The 19662-nt window shown below is 42.5% G+C and overlaps 2 protein-coding genes across 3 annotated transcripts in view; one reads left to right on the top strand and one right to left on the bottom strand.

Annotated features, from left to right (window-relative positions):
- sord (sorbitol dehydrogenase) overlaps positions 1–19662 on the bottom strand; it is a 278112-nt gene that overhangs the window by 175934 nt on the left and 82516 nt on the right. The gene's annotated exons all lie outside the window — the stretch shown is intronic.
- Positions 1–19662, top strand: part of fam189a1 (family with sequence similarity 189 member A1) — a 115165-nt gene that overhangs the window by 37066 nt on the left and 58437 nt on the right. For both annotated transcript variants that reach the window (XM_026166792.2, XM_026166783.2), the window contains exon 2: positions 16442–16498. In XM_026166792.2, the coding sequence (XP_026022577.1) occupies positions 16442–16498 (57 nt within the window). The remainder of the gene's footprint in view (positions 1–16441; positions 16499–19662) is intronic.

Genomic DNA, 19662 nt, shown 5'->3' with positions numbered 1-19662 from the left:
CTTTCCCTTGCACACAACTGAAAGTTTTGGACCTTAGTCCCTGAATTACATCCGAACACCCCTGAAAGTGCCTGCCACAAGCATAAATTTGAGATTTAAGTTGGGTTTGTGAGTTTCCTTTCCAGGTTAATTAGTACCTCTTCTGTTTCTCTTTGGCTTTCACTTAAACTGTAGCGATCTGCACACAAATTCTACTTGTGTGAACCTGTGATTGTGGCTTTGTGTTGGGTCATTTGCCACAGCTTTACTTCGAGAAAACTAACATTTAAAGTAAACAAAGGAAAACTAAGTTCTTGCATAATAGAACTGCTGATCCTTGAGAGACACTTTACGGGTTGACAAAGAGCAGCACTTTAAAGGTTCTTTGCTGCATTCTGTTTAACCTTCCCATGCTCTCTAGTTCACTTTCTCTGCACTCTTATGGGGCTAACATGCGGACGTAACACAGAATCTGCCATGCGTTACTGAGCAAACATCTGGATAACTGAATTGAAACCCTGGTGTGATTTCTTTCATACTCTGTCTTCATTTGTTGCCTGCATCAAAGAAGCGTTTCGGAAATGAAAAGTGGCAGCCCGTGTGTAACTCTTCATGTTTGTGTGTTGCTGCTCATGCATACATGATGAGCCTGCATGGAGAGAGCGAGAGAGTCAGATGGTGATCTAAATCTCTCCTCTCTCTTTCTCAGCTCGCTGAAAACAATCTGATTTTCCGTGTTCTCGCAACGCTCGAGATGCACAGAAAAGGGTGAAGGGCTGTTTGCTAAAGCCGAGCTCTCTTCTTTTGCTTCAGTTACTTTGAAATGAACGCTTTGCTGGAAGAACGCTGTGACTGAGCAGTCGGGTATGCACGAGCATCGCACATCAGAAAGCGAAGCATTAAATTCACCTCAGGCTTGTTATGTGTGGAAATGTGCAAGCGTTTTAGAATTTAGATGTTAAGATATTTTTATCAACCAAATATTGATTTTGAGTTCTTTATATGTGGAGTACTTTCTATGTCTGAATTTGCTAAAATAAATAGTATAATTTATGGAAGCTTTGTGACTTCACTCTCAGTAGCTAAAATTGTGCACATTGCTGCATGGGTGTTTAAATACGCATGAGACTTGCACTGACTTGAATGAAAGTTCATACAAATTGTGCAGTGATTTCTGCTCATCTCAGTCCTCCAACGCTTTTCATTTTCATTCTTTTTTTTTTTTTTTTTTGGCCTGTCCCGTTTGGCTCTTTTGCCATCAGAATTATTGTCTAAAGGCAAAGAAAGATGCCCAACGGATTTACTTTACCAAATTGACCATCCCAGCCTTGCCATAATGGTCCATTTGATTCACCTTTTATTGTTTATTTTATTTTCACTTGCTGAATACGGGACAGACTTGACTGGAGGAAAGAAGGGGAGAAAGAAAGAGGGAAAGAGAAACAGCTGAGAAGGGCAAAAGACAAAAACCAACAGAATGAGCAGAAAAAAAAAATGCATATATCAATCACCTGGATCACCTGTTGAGAAAGAAAAAAGAAAACAAGCAGAAGAGAACAAGAGTAATAGAATAAACAACATCACAATGATATATGGGAATATGACAGTAAATACTAAATGTTAAACATTATTGTGCAGCACATAAGATCAGCAGAACACAGTGTGCTTTGAGGTAGGAGCCAAAAAGGGTGTAGTTTGTGGGTGTGATCACCCGTGTGTACACCTGTGAGCGTGGACGCGCTTGTTTTTTTAAAAGGTTCCTTCATGTAATAATCTGCTAGAGGGTGTGGGGGGGCCACAGCCCTGTCCTCCAGGGCATGAAGCAGGTATGGAGGAGATCAAAACTCCAGACATCCAGAGGCCCCCAGAACACAAGAGACCAAGGAAGACTAACAGAGGGGCAGCCGCGCCACTGTCCCAGAAAGAGCTGAGGAGAGTCCCAGATGAGGGCTCACTCAGCAGCCGTGGAGCAGAAGCCAGGGGGAGTTGCAGTGACGCGCCCGTGAGCTCCGCCGGCAGCCAGCTGTGCCTGAGTGACCTGAGTGAGGGAAGCCCCACACTCCAGACCGCAGTCGGACGGCCAACTCCTCCTCCTAGCCCCCCCCCCCCCCCCCCCCCCCCCCCCGCTCCAGCAGGTCACAGAGAATGGGGGTGAGAGAAGACTCCAAACCTCCCTCCACCCGCTCATTGTTGTGTTGATGCATGTGTGTTCTAAGGTGCATTTAAAACCCAGGAGGGCATGGAGCTACCTGCCAGAGAGCAGCAGGTAAGCGCATAGTCCCTCCTACTAGCCCTCAATGTCTACTTGTATTTAAAATTGAGAGGTGGGCAACGACGCCAGGGGTGAGGTGTACACCGTGATGGTAACTTGGGTTGCCGCTTTAAAAATGATGGTCTTACCAAAAATAAACTATTTATTCTCAATGATCCCAACTAAACCGCCACAAGATTGGTTCAGATCTCTAGATTCATGTATGTCCAAATTCCTTTGGAAAAATAAACCCCCACGTATAAGCTTAAAAACACTACAGCGGTCATGTCCGGTTAGGGGCTCTGTTGGCTCTCAGGTGACTGTTTCCTCGTGGCTGCGTGCAGCGGGGCTAGGGGAGGGTCTGTGCTGACGGACGTGGGTTACTGACCTGGTAGCCTGGCTGCCCCTGGGTGGGTCCGGGATGGGTGTGAGGTTCTGGGGGCGCTCCATCTCTGGGCTGGGGCCCGGGCCGGGCCTCGGGGGCTTGGGTCCTGGTTGGTGTGTTGCCGGGGTTGTGGGCGGGTGGGTGCATGGGGGCCCAGCCCTGGCGCAGGGTGCCGCCGGTGCGTCGAGCCACCTGGGGGGGCTCTTCAACTGGTGGGGGAGATTGTCACATCTTGCAGGAGCTTTCCTCTCTTCAGGAACTCTCTCTGCAGGAAGGGGAGATACAGGAGAGGTGGAGGAAGATCTCAGCCTGGGCGTCTATTGTCTTATGTAGTCTGGAAGATGAGTGGATGGTGGGGTGGGTGCAGTTTTCTCTGTGGTGGGGTTGGGTGGACTGTCCCGGGCTCTGTGGGGCCGGGGGGCGCTGCTGCACTGGGCCCCGGTCTGGATGGGCCTGGGCCCCCTTTCCCTGGTGGGTCGCGGAGTATGGGGGTGCCTACTGGGGTCAGCGGGGGAGCTGGCCCCAGGGAGGGGTCACTTGCCCCTCCCTTCCTTCCCTCCCCATCTCCAGCTGCCTCCCTCTTCCCGCTCCACCACAACCACCCACACATGCAGGGCCTTGGAGTAGGGGTATGTCACCAGGGTGCAGAGGAGGCTACCCCCCCCCCCCCCCCCCCGTCCCCTTCTGGCTGCCTCTGCCTCAATCTCAATTTTATCCCACAACTTAGACATTCACATTACTCACACTCTCATTACACATACATATAGGATCTTGGGGGTGGGCACGATACACGGAATTCATTTTCATTCTTAATCATTTTCAGTCCAGTCCTTGTACCTAACCATTTTTAAATGAAGTCATGTCCTTAGAGATGCATGTGATCCTCTAGTTGTGTTCACTGAAGACTCATCGGAAATGGTCTCATTGGAAGGGTGGCTGTCAAAAAGCCATTCTTAAGGAAGAGAAACAAGGAGAAACGGCTGAGACATGCCAAAGTATACAAGAACTGGGCTGAACGTCAGTGACAACAGGTCTTCTGGAGTGATGAAGATGAAGATCTGGAGGACAGGAGACCGGTACAACAGTGAGTTTGTACCGCCAAACTACCAACTTGTGATCATCTTAAGAGATCTGTGCATGTTAACAGTTCAGCTGAAGTGTTTTACTCCTTCATTTGAATGATTGTTGGAGCACGACAGAGGTTAGACTTTATGGCATTTAAAAAGAAAAAGAACAAAGGCAAAAAAATAAAGGTATAATATTTTGTCCTTGCAGAAAATCTTTTTTATTAAGTTATGTGTAATCATCCCGTGACCTTTTGGTTCACCTCGGGACACCTGAAAGGCTGAGGGCTTGAAAGACAAATGCCAGTGTGGCGTAACTGCAGTGTTCCCAGTTTGAATTGATGCATGAAAGGTGCGTGGAAGCCTTTGTTTCAAATACCTTTACACACTGACCTTGGTGCTGCTTCCCATGTTAAAATGTAGTTGTAGCTTGGTGACTTATGCTACATTCTGAGGTCACGTATAACCAGCTTTCCTATATCTGGGATAAATGAACATGTGCAGTTCCAAAAAAGCAAAGTCTATCTGCAAGATAATATGCTCATGTTTACAATGATGCAGATGGTTGTAGTGAATGGCAGAAGATTTCTCTTTCAGAGGCTATTTTCAGGTCTGATGAGAAATGCAACATGCGCTGATTCATCCAGGTGTTGAGAGCCATGCTCACAAACTCAGAATTTGAGATTATACCTTAAATCACTGAGGCTCCAACCTGCAGGAGAAAGCACGGAATAAACGTGTTGTTTAGCACTGGAGATCTCACTGTTTATCGGCAAAGGCTCAAACAAAAATGTCAGATGTATATAGCTGATTATGTGCAATTATAAGTGCTGCATGGGAGCATCTTCAACCTCCAGCATCGTGTTGCCATTGTGCATCACACTCTCTCCTGAGGTATGTTATTGTTTTGCTGTGCTGCTGATTGATTCACATTCCTTGTTCATGGATTTAGCGGAGGTACTGGAGACCTCTCGGTGAGAGGTGGGAGAAGAGCATAGGGTGGCTGAAATGCCACACCCCCAAGCAGCCGCAACAGCCAACCTGCTGTTGTTCCACTGTTTCCATAGTAACGGTGGTGGGGTGCTGCTGAGCTCCAAAGTGAAGTGATGATATAGAAGGTTGGGGGAGGGGTTAGGAAATAGGAGCAGGTGGTGGGTGGGGAGTAAAGGGAATACTATAGGAAGCAAATGCAGGGGGAAGAAAAAGGGGAATCCGGAGGAGGACTGCTGCTCCTGTCGGTGAAACAGCGGGAACACACGGAAGCCGAGCGCCTGTCTGTTAGCTTTGTCAGCATGAGCTTCAGTTAGACATGCTGCAGTAGAGATGTCTGTGGAGCTACAGCAGCATCAAACACCTCGTGAACCCCCTCTGAGTTCCTTGCATGATTTTTTCAACTCAAACCTAGAGGTCGTAAATGAACATGCAAGGACACACACACAGCACACTCACACACACACACACACACACATAGTAGGCTTGGTTTAAACACTTTTAGCAGACACATTTTGGGTCTCTCATTCATGGCCAGCAAAGGTGACTTGGAGGTTACAGCAGAAATTGTCACAAAAGAATCAGGAGATCCGCTCCCTTGATGCTGCAGCTCACCTTCATTTGGCTTTCATTTGGGGACATGTGTGCACACATGCACGCACGCACAAAGAAATATTCTTCAAGGTGAAACACAAGGTCATTTTTCTCTCAGATTCTGTTTTATCCACATGTAGAGCTTCAGTCTTTGTGCTTTCATTTAAAACATGTGGAGCGCTAGTTCAAGTGAAAATATAGCTTGCTTCTCTTTCAGGTTTCTTTCATAGACTCCTATGGTTTTTAGGCGACTGGAAGAATTTTAACATTAATAATTGCAAACATTTTTAGTTGCCCTGAAATCTAATGAGACTTAGCAGTAGTGCAGAGTTTTTACTGTAAACATTACAAATCCCGCTGTGCAGGATCACAAAAAGATATTTAGTGTGGGATACAGAAAATTAGCAGTGAAGGAGATTGACTCCCCAACTATGCTAATATATATTTCATTAATATATATTATACTGGACTAAGAGAGGGTGGGTGGGGGACTGAGAACCATCAAAGGTAGCAGCCAGGTGTTAGAGGTTCTTTGAGGCTGTGCTCGGGTATGATAGCCCTAACATCAGCAGGCTAATAAGATAAAGCTATAAAGCTTGATTTAGGCTGCCTCATGACGTAAACCTCATATAGCTCCAAAGTTCAGCATTGCAGATCTGAACAGGACTTTCTACAAAAATAACATCTCTGTAAAACCAGAAATGATATGTCATAGATTATGTAGGTTCATAGCTTGCTCTTTATGCAAATCGTATAGCCAGTATTCTGCTTTATTGATTGACTCAGTCGATTCCATCATCTTCTCTCTTTCATGTCTTTTAGTATTATTTCAGTAAAAGTAGTTGCTGCACCTTCCTCCAACTCCAACATGGGGAACTCAGTTTCGAGAGCTTTAAGGTATGAGGAGAAACTCAACACAGTGGCATAGAAATTCACCAGCAGAGGGATGCAGAAGCAAAAGCGGACAAGTATAAAGAATCTGAACAGAATCAGCCACTTGCTTGGTGTGTGTTGTAAGCTATGTACGCATATGACAGTATAAGTTGAGCTCAAGGCTGCATTTTTAGAAAGGAAAAAAGCAGTAAAATATGAGATCTTTGCACTCTCAAAGAGCAGGCAGTTCTTTTAAAAAGACATTTCCCTCACAGACCTCTGTCTAATCAGCTGCTCTCCACTTCATTAAAGGCCAGTTTTCCTGGACACCTCCTACTCAGTCTTAGCCTGCAAATTCACACATGCCTTCACTTATAGGCGGAGACACACTCACGCAGGGTAAAACCCACATAAATCTATGCGCACTGTTTCACGCTTGTATGTACTGTGTGTCAGATCAGTCTGAGCTAAGATCATGCAAAGCTCCACAAAGAGCTCAGATGGTTGACTCTATAGAACGACCTTCTTTTCTTGACCAACATAAAGTGAAAGGAAATAAAAGGGCCCGTTTCACTTGAGACAGCAGGGGAGGAACTGATTGAGAGCGCATTATATGTTTGTGTGTGTGTCCGCATGTGTATGTGTGTGTCAAGCAGTGCTGTCTCTATTCTGGCTTCTGTGTTAAGTGTTACCATGCATTACAAGGTTTTGACAGTGTGTGTGTGTGTGTGTGTGTGTGTGTGTGTGTGTGTGTGTGTGTGTGTGTGTGTGTGTGTGTGTGTGTGTGTGTGTGTGTGTGTGTGTGTGAATAGGTTTTGGGGGATTCATGTGCAATCTAACATTTCTGAACCGACGAGGGTCCCTGCTCTTCTCAGTGCAGCAGCTGATGGGAAATCATTATGGATCCTGGCAAGTGGCCAGTTCGTGGTTACCACGGCAACCGCGCTGGCTCCATCCATCTTGGCTGTGATGATGTTTGAGAAACGGCCTGCTTTCTAAACCCTCACTCCCGGTAATGGCTTCTTTGATTGGCGCCATGCATAAATGAATAGGAATAGGTCAAGACTGTGATTTAGGTAGAATCCATGGCGGTTTCACCAGTCATATATTTTTTTCTAGTCAGTAATATGAGGCCATAAACACCTCCACTGCTGCCTGGGTAAGATGGGGAGTCTCCACTGTGAATATTAGTTTAAAAGTTTGTCTGGTCACTGTTCACAAAAAGACTAAAGAAAGACTTGTAGCGCAGAAACATGTGGATAAACTCCTAACACACAAACATGCTCCTGGCAGTGCACAGGGGAGGCTGGAACTAAGTGCACTTCACAAGAGCTACTTGGATTCAGGTGTTTCAGAGATGACAAGATGACACTGAAAGTGTGGTTAAAAAAATGATTGGTTGGTCTACGCTTCACAGGAGCTTAGAGGGAGCTGGGAAAGACTACAAAAGCAGTTCTGATATCAGTGATGTCCACTGGTCAAAAAGAGAATAGTCACCTACGATTGGAGGGATTTGAATTGGCAACAAGAAATTTTACAGTGGAGTGTCAGGGCAGTAGCATTTGACTGGAAGCTGAAGTGGTGCACTGGTTTGCCACTGACTGTTGGTCTCAAGTGTGCATTTCAAGCTCTATTGCCTAGGTAGCCCTGTGAAGTATTGACCACCCTGTCATATTTCACTTAACAGTATCCTGTCCTCTGATTGCTACTGCACACCTTGAAGTTGAGAAAGGGTTTGGCTTGAAAGCCACCACTTTGTTTTGGTAGCTGTTTTTCACCCATCATTGCTTGTAAGTTGCCAAATATCACCAACTTTCTGTGGCCTCTGGTTGCCAGGTTGCTCCTCGTTGCTTCTTCTTTAGGAGAGTGTTGGTAACCTCAAGTAACCTCAAGTAAAGAGGGCATCCCACAAATGAGCCTAAGCAGTTTTGTAGGAAGGAGTGATTACAAATTTCACTTTGTTTCTGCTGGAAATCCCTGATGGATAATGCTGCTGCCAAAGAAGGTTCTACAAGTTACCACGTTCAAGAGGTTTAAAGTAATTTTGTAAATGTGCTGGGCTGTAGTACAGGTTGATCCGCTTCTGCTGACAAATTGATATTAAAAAAATAGCAAAACAAGTAATGCCCATGCTACAGTATTGTTTAACCTGTGTGCTCTTGGCAAACAAACATACCAAATCACATTGGGAAAAGTAATCCATTTATTTTTCTCCACTTATGCGGGGTCAGGTCATGGGGGCAGAAACCTAAACAGAGCCAGCTGAGAGATCTAATCTAATGTCCTGGTTGGACATACCCGGAACAACGGGATGCGTGTGTTTATAGGCTAAAGATGGGTCATTTTAACCCCTTGCTAGAATTATGCTGTAATTTAACTTTCATAAATCAGATTTTGTTATTTATCCATCCATCCATCTTCTTCAGCTTATCCAACTCAGGGTCACGCTGGTGGCTGGAGCCCGTCCTAGCCACCACTGGATGAGAGACTGGTTACATGTTGGACAAGCTGCAAGTCCTTACTATTGTCATAAAAAGTAAAATGATAGCATGCTTTTGCTGTTGTAGGTTAAAAACCAGATTATTTGAACCCATTACCAGGTGGTCACCAGGCAACATGATGATATGATATCTGAGATAAAAACCTTCAGGGTTGCTCAGCCTCTGACATAGAGTTTTGTATACTAACCAAACTTTTTCAAAACGTGGTATTACTAAAAGTCTAATGTCTTCTAAACATTCATTCTTCACAATATATTGTAAAACTTAACACGTTGAAAAAATCTGTTTATAAGTCCATTAACTTCTCTATTGGATTGGATTGTAATTGTTAAATACTGTTTTAATGTCAAGCATGTGTATGTAAAAACATCCTTTTTACAAGGTTTATGTGTTTGCGATCCTCTGTGTTTCATACTAAATTGAAAATAAAAGTGCAGAATAATAGAAACATGAAGTTAGCAGGAAGAATGTATACTGCCAGAACAGTTTCTGCAAACCAAATGGAAGAATGACCAATTAGTCGCTTTTCCCTAGGTTCATTTTTTTCTCTTATCAGTGAGTTGTCTGTTGTGTTTTCTCTAATTATCATCAAGGTCAGGTTACTGACTGTGCAGAGCAGAGAAAGCCTGCTATCTTATTTTTTTTAAACTCCTGTAACTCCTCCTGGGGTGCTCCCAGAACAGCTGGAAGATGCAAGTCCTCCACTGTGTTCTGAAACTGCCCCGCAGGTCTCCCCACAGTTAGTTATGGCCAGCCTGTTCGAGAAGTGACAACCAAGCAGCCGAACCTGTTTTTAAACTGTATTCTGTTGTCGTCCAAACAAAGTGTTTCTCAAAACGTAACAAAATCTTCACATCTGGGACAAAAATAACGGCGAAATAACTGAGAACAAAAGACGGTGTGTTTTATTCTTGACCGAAACACTATTTTTAGCCTCCGTCACCAATGTCAGAGCATGAGATTTTCTTTTAGGTTTGTATGCAGGCTTTGTGCACTGCGCTGCGTTGTGTGCATGGCTGGAATTTGTTGCGGCAGCTACACACTGATTCTTCGCTGGGCTTCTCCCATCTGAGGATCCAGCTGGGCTACGTGCCTTTTGTCTGTCAGAAAGCTGTTTGAGTTCAACCTTTTCACACTGACTTTGCAAGAAGGTGCTAATCTCTGAAAGGGAATTTTAAGTTATATTTTGCAATGTTTTCTTTGTTGTTGGCCTCAAATGACACGTCCCCCGCTGCAAGTCACTCTGTATTTCTTGTGACTGCGGGTGTGTGTGTGTGTGTGTGTGTGTGTGAGCGCATGTGCGAAGGTATTAGTATATCAGAGTGAAACATTCTTTCATGGCTGTGACACTGGCTCTTCTCATGCAGCCTTTTGACAAGTCAAAGCCTTACTTTTATCTCTCCGTTCCATTTGTCAGTACACAGTGTGTGCGTCTGTCTGTGTGTCCTTGTTACAAGAGCATGTGGGTGTGTTGTGTGCACATGTCAAAATGCACACATAGGAAACCAGTATAGTTTTACGAGTGTTGAAAAGTTGAACTATTAAGAATTAATTAAGCTTTTATGCTCACTTTATCGTATCACCTGTCATTTAAAAAGTTGTTTCCTGCCGGCTGTGTGTCACTTAAGCTGATATGCTTAATGATCTGAACATCCTGCTCAAAGATTAGACGTCTTTAAATGTGATCCAGCTCCCAATTAAGACCCTGGTTGTTGTTCCTGAACAAATTATACGGTGTTACCTTTTTTTTTCTTCTGGAGGCTCTGGCTCTGATTTCTGTGAGTAAAATTAATTATCGTTTGTATTCCTTAAGTTATTTCTAGTCTGTTTCTCATGATTTGTTGACTTAAAACTTAAAAATAAGCTATCATACAAGTACAACAATAGTACTAGAGAGCATTCACCTCAGATCCCAGTTGTTTACGGTGTGCTAATTTAATTTAAATACCCCTTATTAAGAGTTTCAAGCATCATTTAACCTTAAAGAATCCACTGCACCAACACATCTCACCGCTGTTATACTAAAAGCTGCTCTGCGGTCCAACCTCAAACCAATTTACTGAAATGACTCTACCTTATCAAGAGTCGGCACGTCTTTAAAACTACTTTAGAGACTTCTGTTTTTAGACAAAATTATTTTTTAACTGAGTCATTTGATTGGTCAGTGTTTTGGCCAGCGTTTCATGAATTTTAGATAGAATACCTTCTGGAAAAGAGTCAGTATTTTTTCAGCATGTTAGTGGGTGTGTGGTGCCCAGGTTTCAGTGACTAATGCTGCTAAGTATTGAATGTTAATCTTGTTCTGGACGCAGCCAAGAGGAAAAGCCTCCAGTGACTGACAGCCAGCAAATCTATCACATGGTTCCTGCTCGCACATCATTTCACTTCTCAAACAGGCGCACAGGTATACACATTGTCCTCCACACACGTCTACTCAGGGGAACCTGGGAACGCGTGGAGAGACGAGAGAAAAAAAAAAGAGCTTCGTTCCAGGTACATTCTCTGCTCCCGCGGTGGTGACCATGCAGCCATGAGTGTTTGTGCTGTATGCTTGATGGCACACTTGATATCGGCGGTGAAAAGCGTGCTTGAATTCCAAATCTTTTTCTTTACTCCTGATGTCATACCAGTGCAGAAGTGAAGCAGGCCAAGCACATCAGTGTGATAAGAGTCACAAACAGAAAGACAACATTTGGAGCCCAGTGCTAAATTCCTGAAGGTAACGGATTGAAATCGTGTTGCATAATTATGGAAATCTGGGAGAGCTGGATAAGTAAGAAGAAACCGCTGGGTGACAGGAGCCCAGTTCAAGCTTGATTGTGCATTGTGCAGTGCATTTGCTCTCTGCAAATGGAGCATCACCAAGCAGAGAGGGAGAGAGGGGAGTCTGTAACGGTGACACAACGTCTCTGGACTCCTTGTCGCAGTGCCTGGCACCAGTGTAAAGAAGGTGAATATACCTGCAGTAACACAAGCCCCTGTCTCCTGGTGCAGTTTATACCAGCAATGAGCAGAGGAGACAGAGCAGAGGCATTATTAGTCCAGAAAGTGCACACACAGTCAGTTTGATGTCCACTGACTGTGGCTGCAGCTTTTTTTTAAATTTATTTCTTTTTTACAGTTTCTGTCTTTGTTCAAATACATTTCCAAAACACTTCCTTCCCTGCTTTAATTAACTGTGTACACTTCATTTTCGGTCTGTATTTTCCAAATGGTGTGTAGTAGAAAAACTAGCAGTGTTGATACTTAACAGATGGAAAGTGATGAGACAAAAAGAGCAGAGAGCATGCAGTCAGATCGAGAGTAATAAAAAACGAATAATCATAGCTTGTAAAGACAGAGGGATGATAAAAGAGTCAGGAGACGCTGGCACGATCGCTAGAGCGGCTGCAGATTGTCTCTTGTCAGCCACAGCGTTGGACTCTGAAAAAAATAATTGTGCCCAGTGGACATGGCAGGTCACAGACTTGGAGATGTCCGAGCTTTATTGCAAGCTTGATCCACTCGAACACTGTATACAAAAGAAGGACATAGCACCATGATGTCTCCCATTGGGGTCTAAAAACTTTAAAACCTGAAGTTGGAGATTTCGGTCGGTCCGTCTTGGCTTTTGGAAAACAGCCATCAAACAAACGAGGGGTGGATCTGACTGAGAGACGGACACCGTGGGTAAATCACACCCTGCTTTATCATGTATGTACTGTAAGCGTGGCCATAACTTATAAAATGAACTTCATGATGGTTTAAATAAGAGCTCATTATGCTGATGTGTTAAATCGAGTTAGAAGTAGCATAAAAAGATAAATCTGAGTATAAAAGGAAATTGTGGCTCCCTTCTTAGCTTCTAATATAAAAGCCTCACCATCTAAATTTGTGAATTTAAAACCATTATTTGCATTTAATCTTTACAAAACTGTGAACTTACTGAATGAGCAACAAAAGTCCAATGTAATAGAGAGTCTAATGTAGCTGTCATGCTGTGTATTGTTGTCCAAAGACTTTTCTTAAAGATGCAAAGACTGCACTATTACATAAAAGTTCTAGATACTTGAGTTCTTTGGCTGTGGGTTTGATGCATTCATTGTGGGTTTAGATTTCTTTGCTTCTGTCTGTCTTTTATGAATTTGTTTATAACCACAAGATATAAATAAGAAAAAATCCAAATTAAAAAAAGACATCTGTGTCCGTGTGTGTCTGTGCGAGTGAGCGCTCAAATGAAATATTGACATCCCGTTCGCCGGGTCCTGTGGGTATCAAGGTGAGCACAGAAGTAGAAGATTGACTAGAAAGTGGAACAAGATGGAGAGGGAAAGAGAAATGAGAAGTCTGGATGGAGCTTAGTGAAAGCGAGTGTGTAAGTGCAGAAATATAGTGCGACTGTGTGGGCGCTGAGCAGCAGCAGCAAGAAATACAGCGATGGAGTGTGATACAGGGAGAAATTGGATAGGGGAAGGTGGCAAAACTTGGAGAGAGACGGTGGATATCGAGAGAGTGGACAGAGGGAAGGAGCGCGGCATGAACGGGGGGAAAAAGGAAGAGCATGGTGGTGTTAAATGGAGGGTGAAGATGGGTAAGATGGGTGAGAGGCAGAGAGGGAGACCGTGGACAAATACAGAGCCGAAGGCTATCAGTACCCTTTGTTCACACGAATATTTCGATGATGCGCAAATTCACACCTACAGTTACACGCACTGTAAAAAAATATTAAGCCCACACCTAGAGAGAAGTGTGAAAAAAACATTCGCCGTGTGTGTGTGTGTTTTAAGTCTTTTTGGTTTAATCAGACAGCTCATTTAAAAAGGCAGGATTACTTGGATTTAAATCGAAAAGGCACATCAATAGCAGATGGGAACAGAGGAAAAAACAGACATCACAAACACAATTGTTTCATTTCAGCAGAGGCTTCGGGGTAACTGGTTCCAGGTAGATGGAGCTCGAAATCTGAAAGAAAATCAGTGCTAATAGAGAAACCTGAAGCTCCTGGGAGACACTTTGATGGAGTCATGGCAGCAGCACAACATGCTGCATTTTTAGCATGGCCTGCAAAGAAAGGAAACCATCCAAGGATGAACTTAGCCGTGCTAGGGTTAGGAACACGATGGTTCGATGGTCACGGGGAAGAGAAAGCGATGTTTTCTACAGCTGTCTCCCGTGTTTAGTGGTCCATTTTCCTCGGAAGGGCTGCCTGGGTTTTTTTTGCGCATTTTTATTCATCGCTTCTACCCTGATGTGTGCATTTCACGAGAGCTCAACTCCTTTGATGTTCCTCCTTTGATTCATGCTGTCTGTCAGTGTAAATCTAAACAATACTTTAAACACACCTTTCTGGAGTTCAGTAAGATGGAAATTCACTTTGAAAACCTTTTGTTTTTTTAACAAACCCCAAATCTAAACTGGATCAAACAGCGCATATCGCTATGGATTATAGAGATATGCTGAATACTGCTGTATTTACCCTTAAACCAGTTGACACCATCTACAAAACACTGCATACTCTCTACCAGTGTGCAGGTTTACATGTGATTGTCTCACTGCTCATTTATTTTCTGCATATGGCACTTTTTTCTGTCTCTCTCACACACACACACACACACACACACACACACACACACACACACACACACACACACACACACACACACACACGCACTGATGGATGCAAATGCACTTTGACATGAAGAGAGTAGGAGCCAAGAATCTAATCATCATCCATCAGAAGCAGAGGCTCTGCTTAACTTATAAGAGACCCCACTGTAGCTGTGCTGATTCGAACAGTGTAGCTTCTGTAACATATAGATTAATAAGGTCATCGTTAAAGGTTTTGTGCTTCTGTGTTGGAGTCATTGCTCCAAAAACAGCAATGCATCACTCATTACTAGTAAATCTTTTAAATATAAAGCATTATGTTACATTTCTAGTCTATAGAAACGAGTTTCTTACATTAATTGTTACATTACGTTTATATCACAGCATGGCCTGAGACGCATTTTTGCATGATAACCAGTTAACAGCAAATTTTAAACTGGTTTGAACTGTTGCCACCATTGCTTCAGTGTTGTTTGGGCCTTTTTCAGTGAAATATCAGTGCAGGAGCTCAGATAGTCTCAGATTATACAGAGCGAGATGCTGCAACAGTTTGAAAGGATGAGACTTCCTAGAGAAATCCTTAGAAAAAATAAAATAAAACTTCAAGGATTTCTTTGTTTCCTGTTCTCATTACTTCTACTCCTGTACCAGCGCTGGTGCAGAGGTTTATTTTCTGAGCACCAGTGTAAAAGGTGATGGGGGTGTGGTGCCATCACAGTTGCTGTGCAACAGAACAAATGCAGTGACCATGAACCAGACATTATATGGGAGTCACACTGACAGAAATGCATTTCTTAATAAGAACACATACAACTTCTGTAGTTTTTTTTCACAAAACCAAAGTTAGAAACTGAAACGTGAGTAAAGAGAAGTGTTTCAGCTGCAAATGTTCACTGTAGAAACTGATACAGGTAGAACAGAGCTTCAGTGCTACCAGCCTGATGTCTCATCACTGATTGTTCTGAAGCATCAAGCTTCACCTGTATGTGGTTGGGGTTGGCGTTCACTTAGCTTGAACATTATTCTGGGTTCACCACCACTAGTTTTGTGTCCCATGATGTCCCAGATCAGATAGTGTGCAAGCAACAGTGAATAGAGTTTTCTGTCCTAGATGCAGTGTGCACTTTACCATCACATTCTTGTCTTTTTGTGCAAAAATAAATAACAATCTGCGTCTCAGGGTCTCAGTCATCCAGGTCATTGTAGTCTTGAGAGCTTGAAAAAAAGGTGACTGAAGTTTTGTAGCTTTTTAAAGACATTTCACCTCTTCATAGACTTCTTTAGTTTTAAAACAACAATGTTCGGTGCAGTGCAGCGAGGAGTGCTCTGACCTCTACGTAGGAGAAACCAAACAGCCAATCCACAAATGCATGGCTCAACATAGAAGAGCCGGCTCAACGGGACAAGACTCAGCTGGTCAGGATGCCGGGTTCACTAAGCTTTGTTGGAAGTGCTGCCAGTCTGATGTCGTAAAATAATCTAAAAGCTGCGGCTAATGTTACAGCTCACATTATCAATAGTGGGGATAATGACATTCAGGACCACCTCCAATAAACAGCTTTCCTTATCAACAGGGAATTGTCTCCAGGCCTGTCTAGACTTTAGACTGCACAGGTGTACCACAAAAACTGGACACAGACTATATCTGCAGATCAGAGGTGCAAAACATCCTGAACACACTTAAAAATTTCACTTAATAAAGCTTGATGTTGCTTTTATTTGTGGGTTTTTGCATGATGACTTTTTGAATTTTGCCTCTTGTTCTTGTTGTTGTTCACTGGCCAAAAATAGGCTCAAACAAAACATCCGTCAAAGTTCTATTGAAGTTATAGTGAAAGCAAACAACCTTTTCAGCTTATTTCAACCACTGACAGCAGCTCAATCAACTGAACAGTATGAGCACAGTTTCCTGTGTGGAGAACTGAGTGAGTCACGCTTGAAGCCAGAAACAAATTAGAATAGCTTTTGAAATTCAGATTTTTCAAAGTGTGGCATCACATTTATGCACAGGAAAGCTCATTATGTTTCAAAACACTAAAACACACAGAGAGTTAATGTCTGTGATTGTGCCCGAGCTTTTTTGGAGGCTGTTGTAAAATAATCTAAACAGTGTGACCACATTACATCGGTGTTACTGTCCCATCATCTCCATCAGTGGTTTTTATATGCGTACATCTGAGTATCCACTCTTATAGCATCTGTAATTTTTCTCCTCTAGGTTCTGCTCTCTGGTCTCATTGGAGTGGTGTCATGGAAGAGGCCGCTCTCTCTTGTGGTGAGTGTCCTCTGAACGCCCACACTGAGCTGCTAACCTGACAACTCTGAGCAAAGAAACAGTACCTTAGGGGGAGTCTTTTATTGTCATAATGGTTACAGAATGTCCTCTCCTGTCAGGATCAACACATGTAGAAAAGTAAACATATCACAACCTTGTCAGAGAATTAAGCTTTTCTGTAAGTGAATCAGACCCATTTTGAATTCATGAAAAGTAGCGCTGAGCTTCAAAAAGTTGTATCATGGTATTTGTTATAATTCTTAAGTCTCCTTTCAGTCAGTTTACAATGGTTGAGTATACTTTGAAAAGTATGATATGCATAAAATAATATATAAACAGTTGAATACAATCATAAAAATGAAATAAAATATAAATAAAAAGCTTTTTAGTTTCATATAACAATACTTTTTGGCGCTTACATACAGGAAATACAGGAATCCAAGTATTCAGGAAATACTAGTAATGAGAGAGATGGAAACAGACGGGAACCAAAACACAGCTGAAAACAACCAAGGAATCAGTGATGGCAGGGACAGCAAGAAAAGGTAGACACATGAAGGAAAATGGAGCTTTTCAAGGTAAAATTAGGAAGTAACCAAAGAAAGCAGGCAGACAAAAAGATAGACTGAACAGGAGACATGGAGAGAGAGAGAGATGAGAAAACTGTGGATGACACACACAAACAAAGACAAACAGAAAATTAAAATTCAACCAAACCCCCACACAGAACCCCAAACCAAAGATAACCCAAAACACAAGACTTTCATAATAAGCTACTAAACTTATAATAAGCTAATAAGGCAAAAGTACCCCAAAACACAAACAATGTGGCTCAAACACAAATGAGTCCTCAAAACTAAAAAGAACCATAAACTCAAAAACCAAAAAACCATGAAATAATCACTTTGGTGCTGTAAAGAGCAGCTTTGAAACAAAATGATTCCTCCAAATGTTGTAGTGAAAATTGTTCTGTGGTCAGAAAAAATACCTGCTAGCTTTGTAACACACTGTCTTTCCCTCTCCTGGCTCCCTGTGGCTGTGTGTAGAGGATCTCTGGTCCAGGACAGAAGCAGTGCAACCAGAAATGACTACAAAACAAATCTCATCTTATAAAACCAAACCTTCCAAACAGCAGGCACGGCTCCTCTGCTGTTATTTTGGAGCGCAGCTTTTTTTATCCTCCTTGCTTTTCCCAGCTACTAACACATTCGTGTTAGTGTTGTAAATTGTCCCCGTTTCACTATTTATCTATTTTACTGTGACGACTGCATCTAACTGAATGTTAGCATCCCGAGTGTTTTGTTTGTTTACTGCTATTGCAACATTAGAAAAATTGACATTATGTATTGAAGATCCTTGTTTTTCTATAAAGAAAAAGATTAGTTGATATTTGATTCATGACTAATGAAATTATAAATCATAATTATCTTTAGAACATAGAACATGTCCATAGGAATACAAAAATAATCAGGTTTGTATTCCAGCGGCACAAATGCAAGTGTGTCTCGTTAAAACTGTGACTGATCACATTTGCACAGATGGAAACTGTGTTCCTGATTTTTTCAAAAAGAAAAACATTTGTAAGTTCAATGTCTGGAGCACCAACCTCTGTGGCTCAGATAATAATCTGAAAATGGGGAAAAAAGGTGTTTTTATTTTTCCTTTTTTCTAAAAGGCAGCTCCATGCTGGAAAACTCCAAAGAAATAAGAATTCATACAAGTTTGTGTTACCCTTTACAGAAAAGCACTCTGGCCTAAACCAGAATAGAAGGATAGGTAGGAGGCCGTGGTGCACAGCTGAGAAAAAGGACAAAGTATACACAGAGTTTGTGACGTGTGTTTTTTGAGAAACACACACATCACAGGTCCTAAATGGCCAGCCTTCAAGGCAGAGTTGCAACGGGATAAAAAAAAAGCCACTGAAAGGAAAAGATTGAGATGGTTAAAAGTACACAGATACTGAAGGACTGATGGGTATAGGTTTGATGTTTGGGTCACTAATAACAACTTTTGTGTGAAGTACAGCCAATTAAAGGTGCAGCAGGAGTGCTTGACACCATCTATCAAGCATGATTGAGAAATGTCTTGATTTAGGAGGCTTTGTTAGTGGTAAAGAAAGAAAAATTTAGGTAGTCGTGCCATACCCTCTGCACGCTGCTGAGGTTGGAGGAAGAACAAAACTGCAAACTATGCAAAAACCATGAGAGGAAGCACTCTGCTGGAATTCTGTCTGTAACACAGTGGCTATTGAGATGTTGTGTGTATGAATTTCTCCAGATTACCCCAACATACTGAAAAACTGAAGGTCTGAAAGGCTGTGTTAGCAGCAAAGGGTGGATTCTTTAATTGTTTTAAATAAAAATCTCATGCATGTTTATATTACAAACAATTTGCAAACCGCTGTTTATCAGCTCATAAAACATCCTCACATATTTAGCGTTATCGCTGAAGGCGCCAAAAAGATGCTTAACGCTGTCATTTCAACCTGTTAGTACATTGTGACAGAGTCTGTGATTCCACACCTTCTTGCTGGTAGCGCTTTGTGGCTTTGCCAGAGCTGTAGAACCAGAGCTGTAGAAACTGTGCATGTGCGCACGGTTGTGTCGAACAACCCCGTGCGTTGTGTGTTTTCACAGCCGCTGACCTGAAAACATCACAACCAAAGTCAGAAGTCTTAGCTCTTTTCGCTTTTCCTGTCAAAGCCTGTGCAGATAAAATAAATAAATAAATAAAGATCAAATAAAATAAAAATTACATGCTCTACTGTGTGACTCAGCCCAAATGTTTGTCTTTCTGAACTCAGACCATGGCATCAGAGGACCGGTGCATGAATTTATCTCAGTGCCACGAGTGGAGTTTGACACTTAAGAAGAAGATAAATGTGGAACTCATTCTATTGTTTTTGAAAAGGGATGAAATTGTAAATTTCTACAATGAAATTAAGTGCCACCTTGTTTTGTTGTTGGTCACACCCCTAACAAAGACAAGAGGGAAATAATTAGATGTCAAATCCTTTCAAATGCTCAAATCAAATCCAAATAATAGTCTTTTCTGACTCATCATTCAGACAATGTATTATTCATCATCGCCAACAATCGCTCCAAACTCTTTTCAGAAGGTGTCTCTTCTGTTTCCACACTGCAGACACCCAAATGCTCCTCTTA

Source organism: Astatotilapia calliptera, chromosome 1, assembly GCF_964374335.1.
Source record: "Astatotilapia calliptera chromosome 1, fAstCal68.1, whole genome shotgun sequence".
Taxonomy (NCBI): Eukaryota; Metazoa; Chordata; class Actinopteri; order Cichliformes; family Cichlidae; genus Astatotilapia; species Astatotilapia calliptera.
The sequence above is the reverse complement of the archived record's forward strand: the minus strand, read 5'-3'. Positions and strand labels throughout refer to the sequence as shown.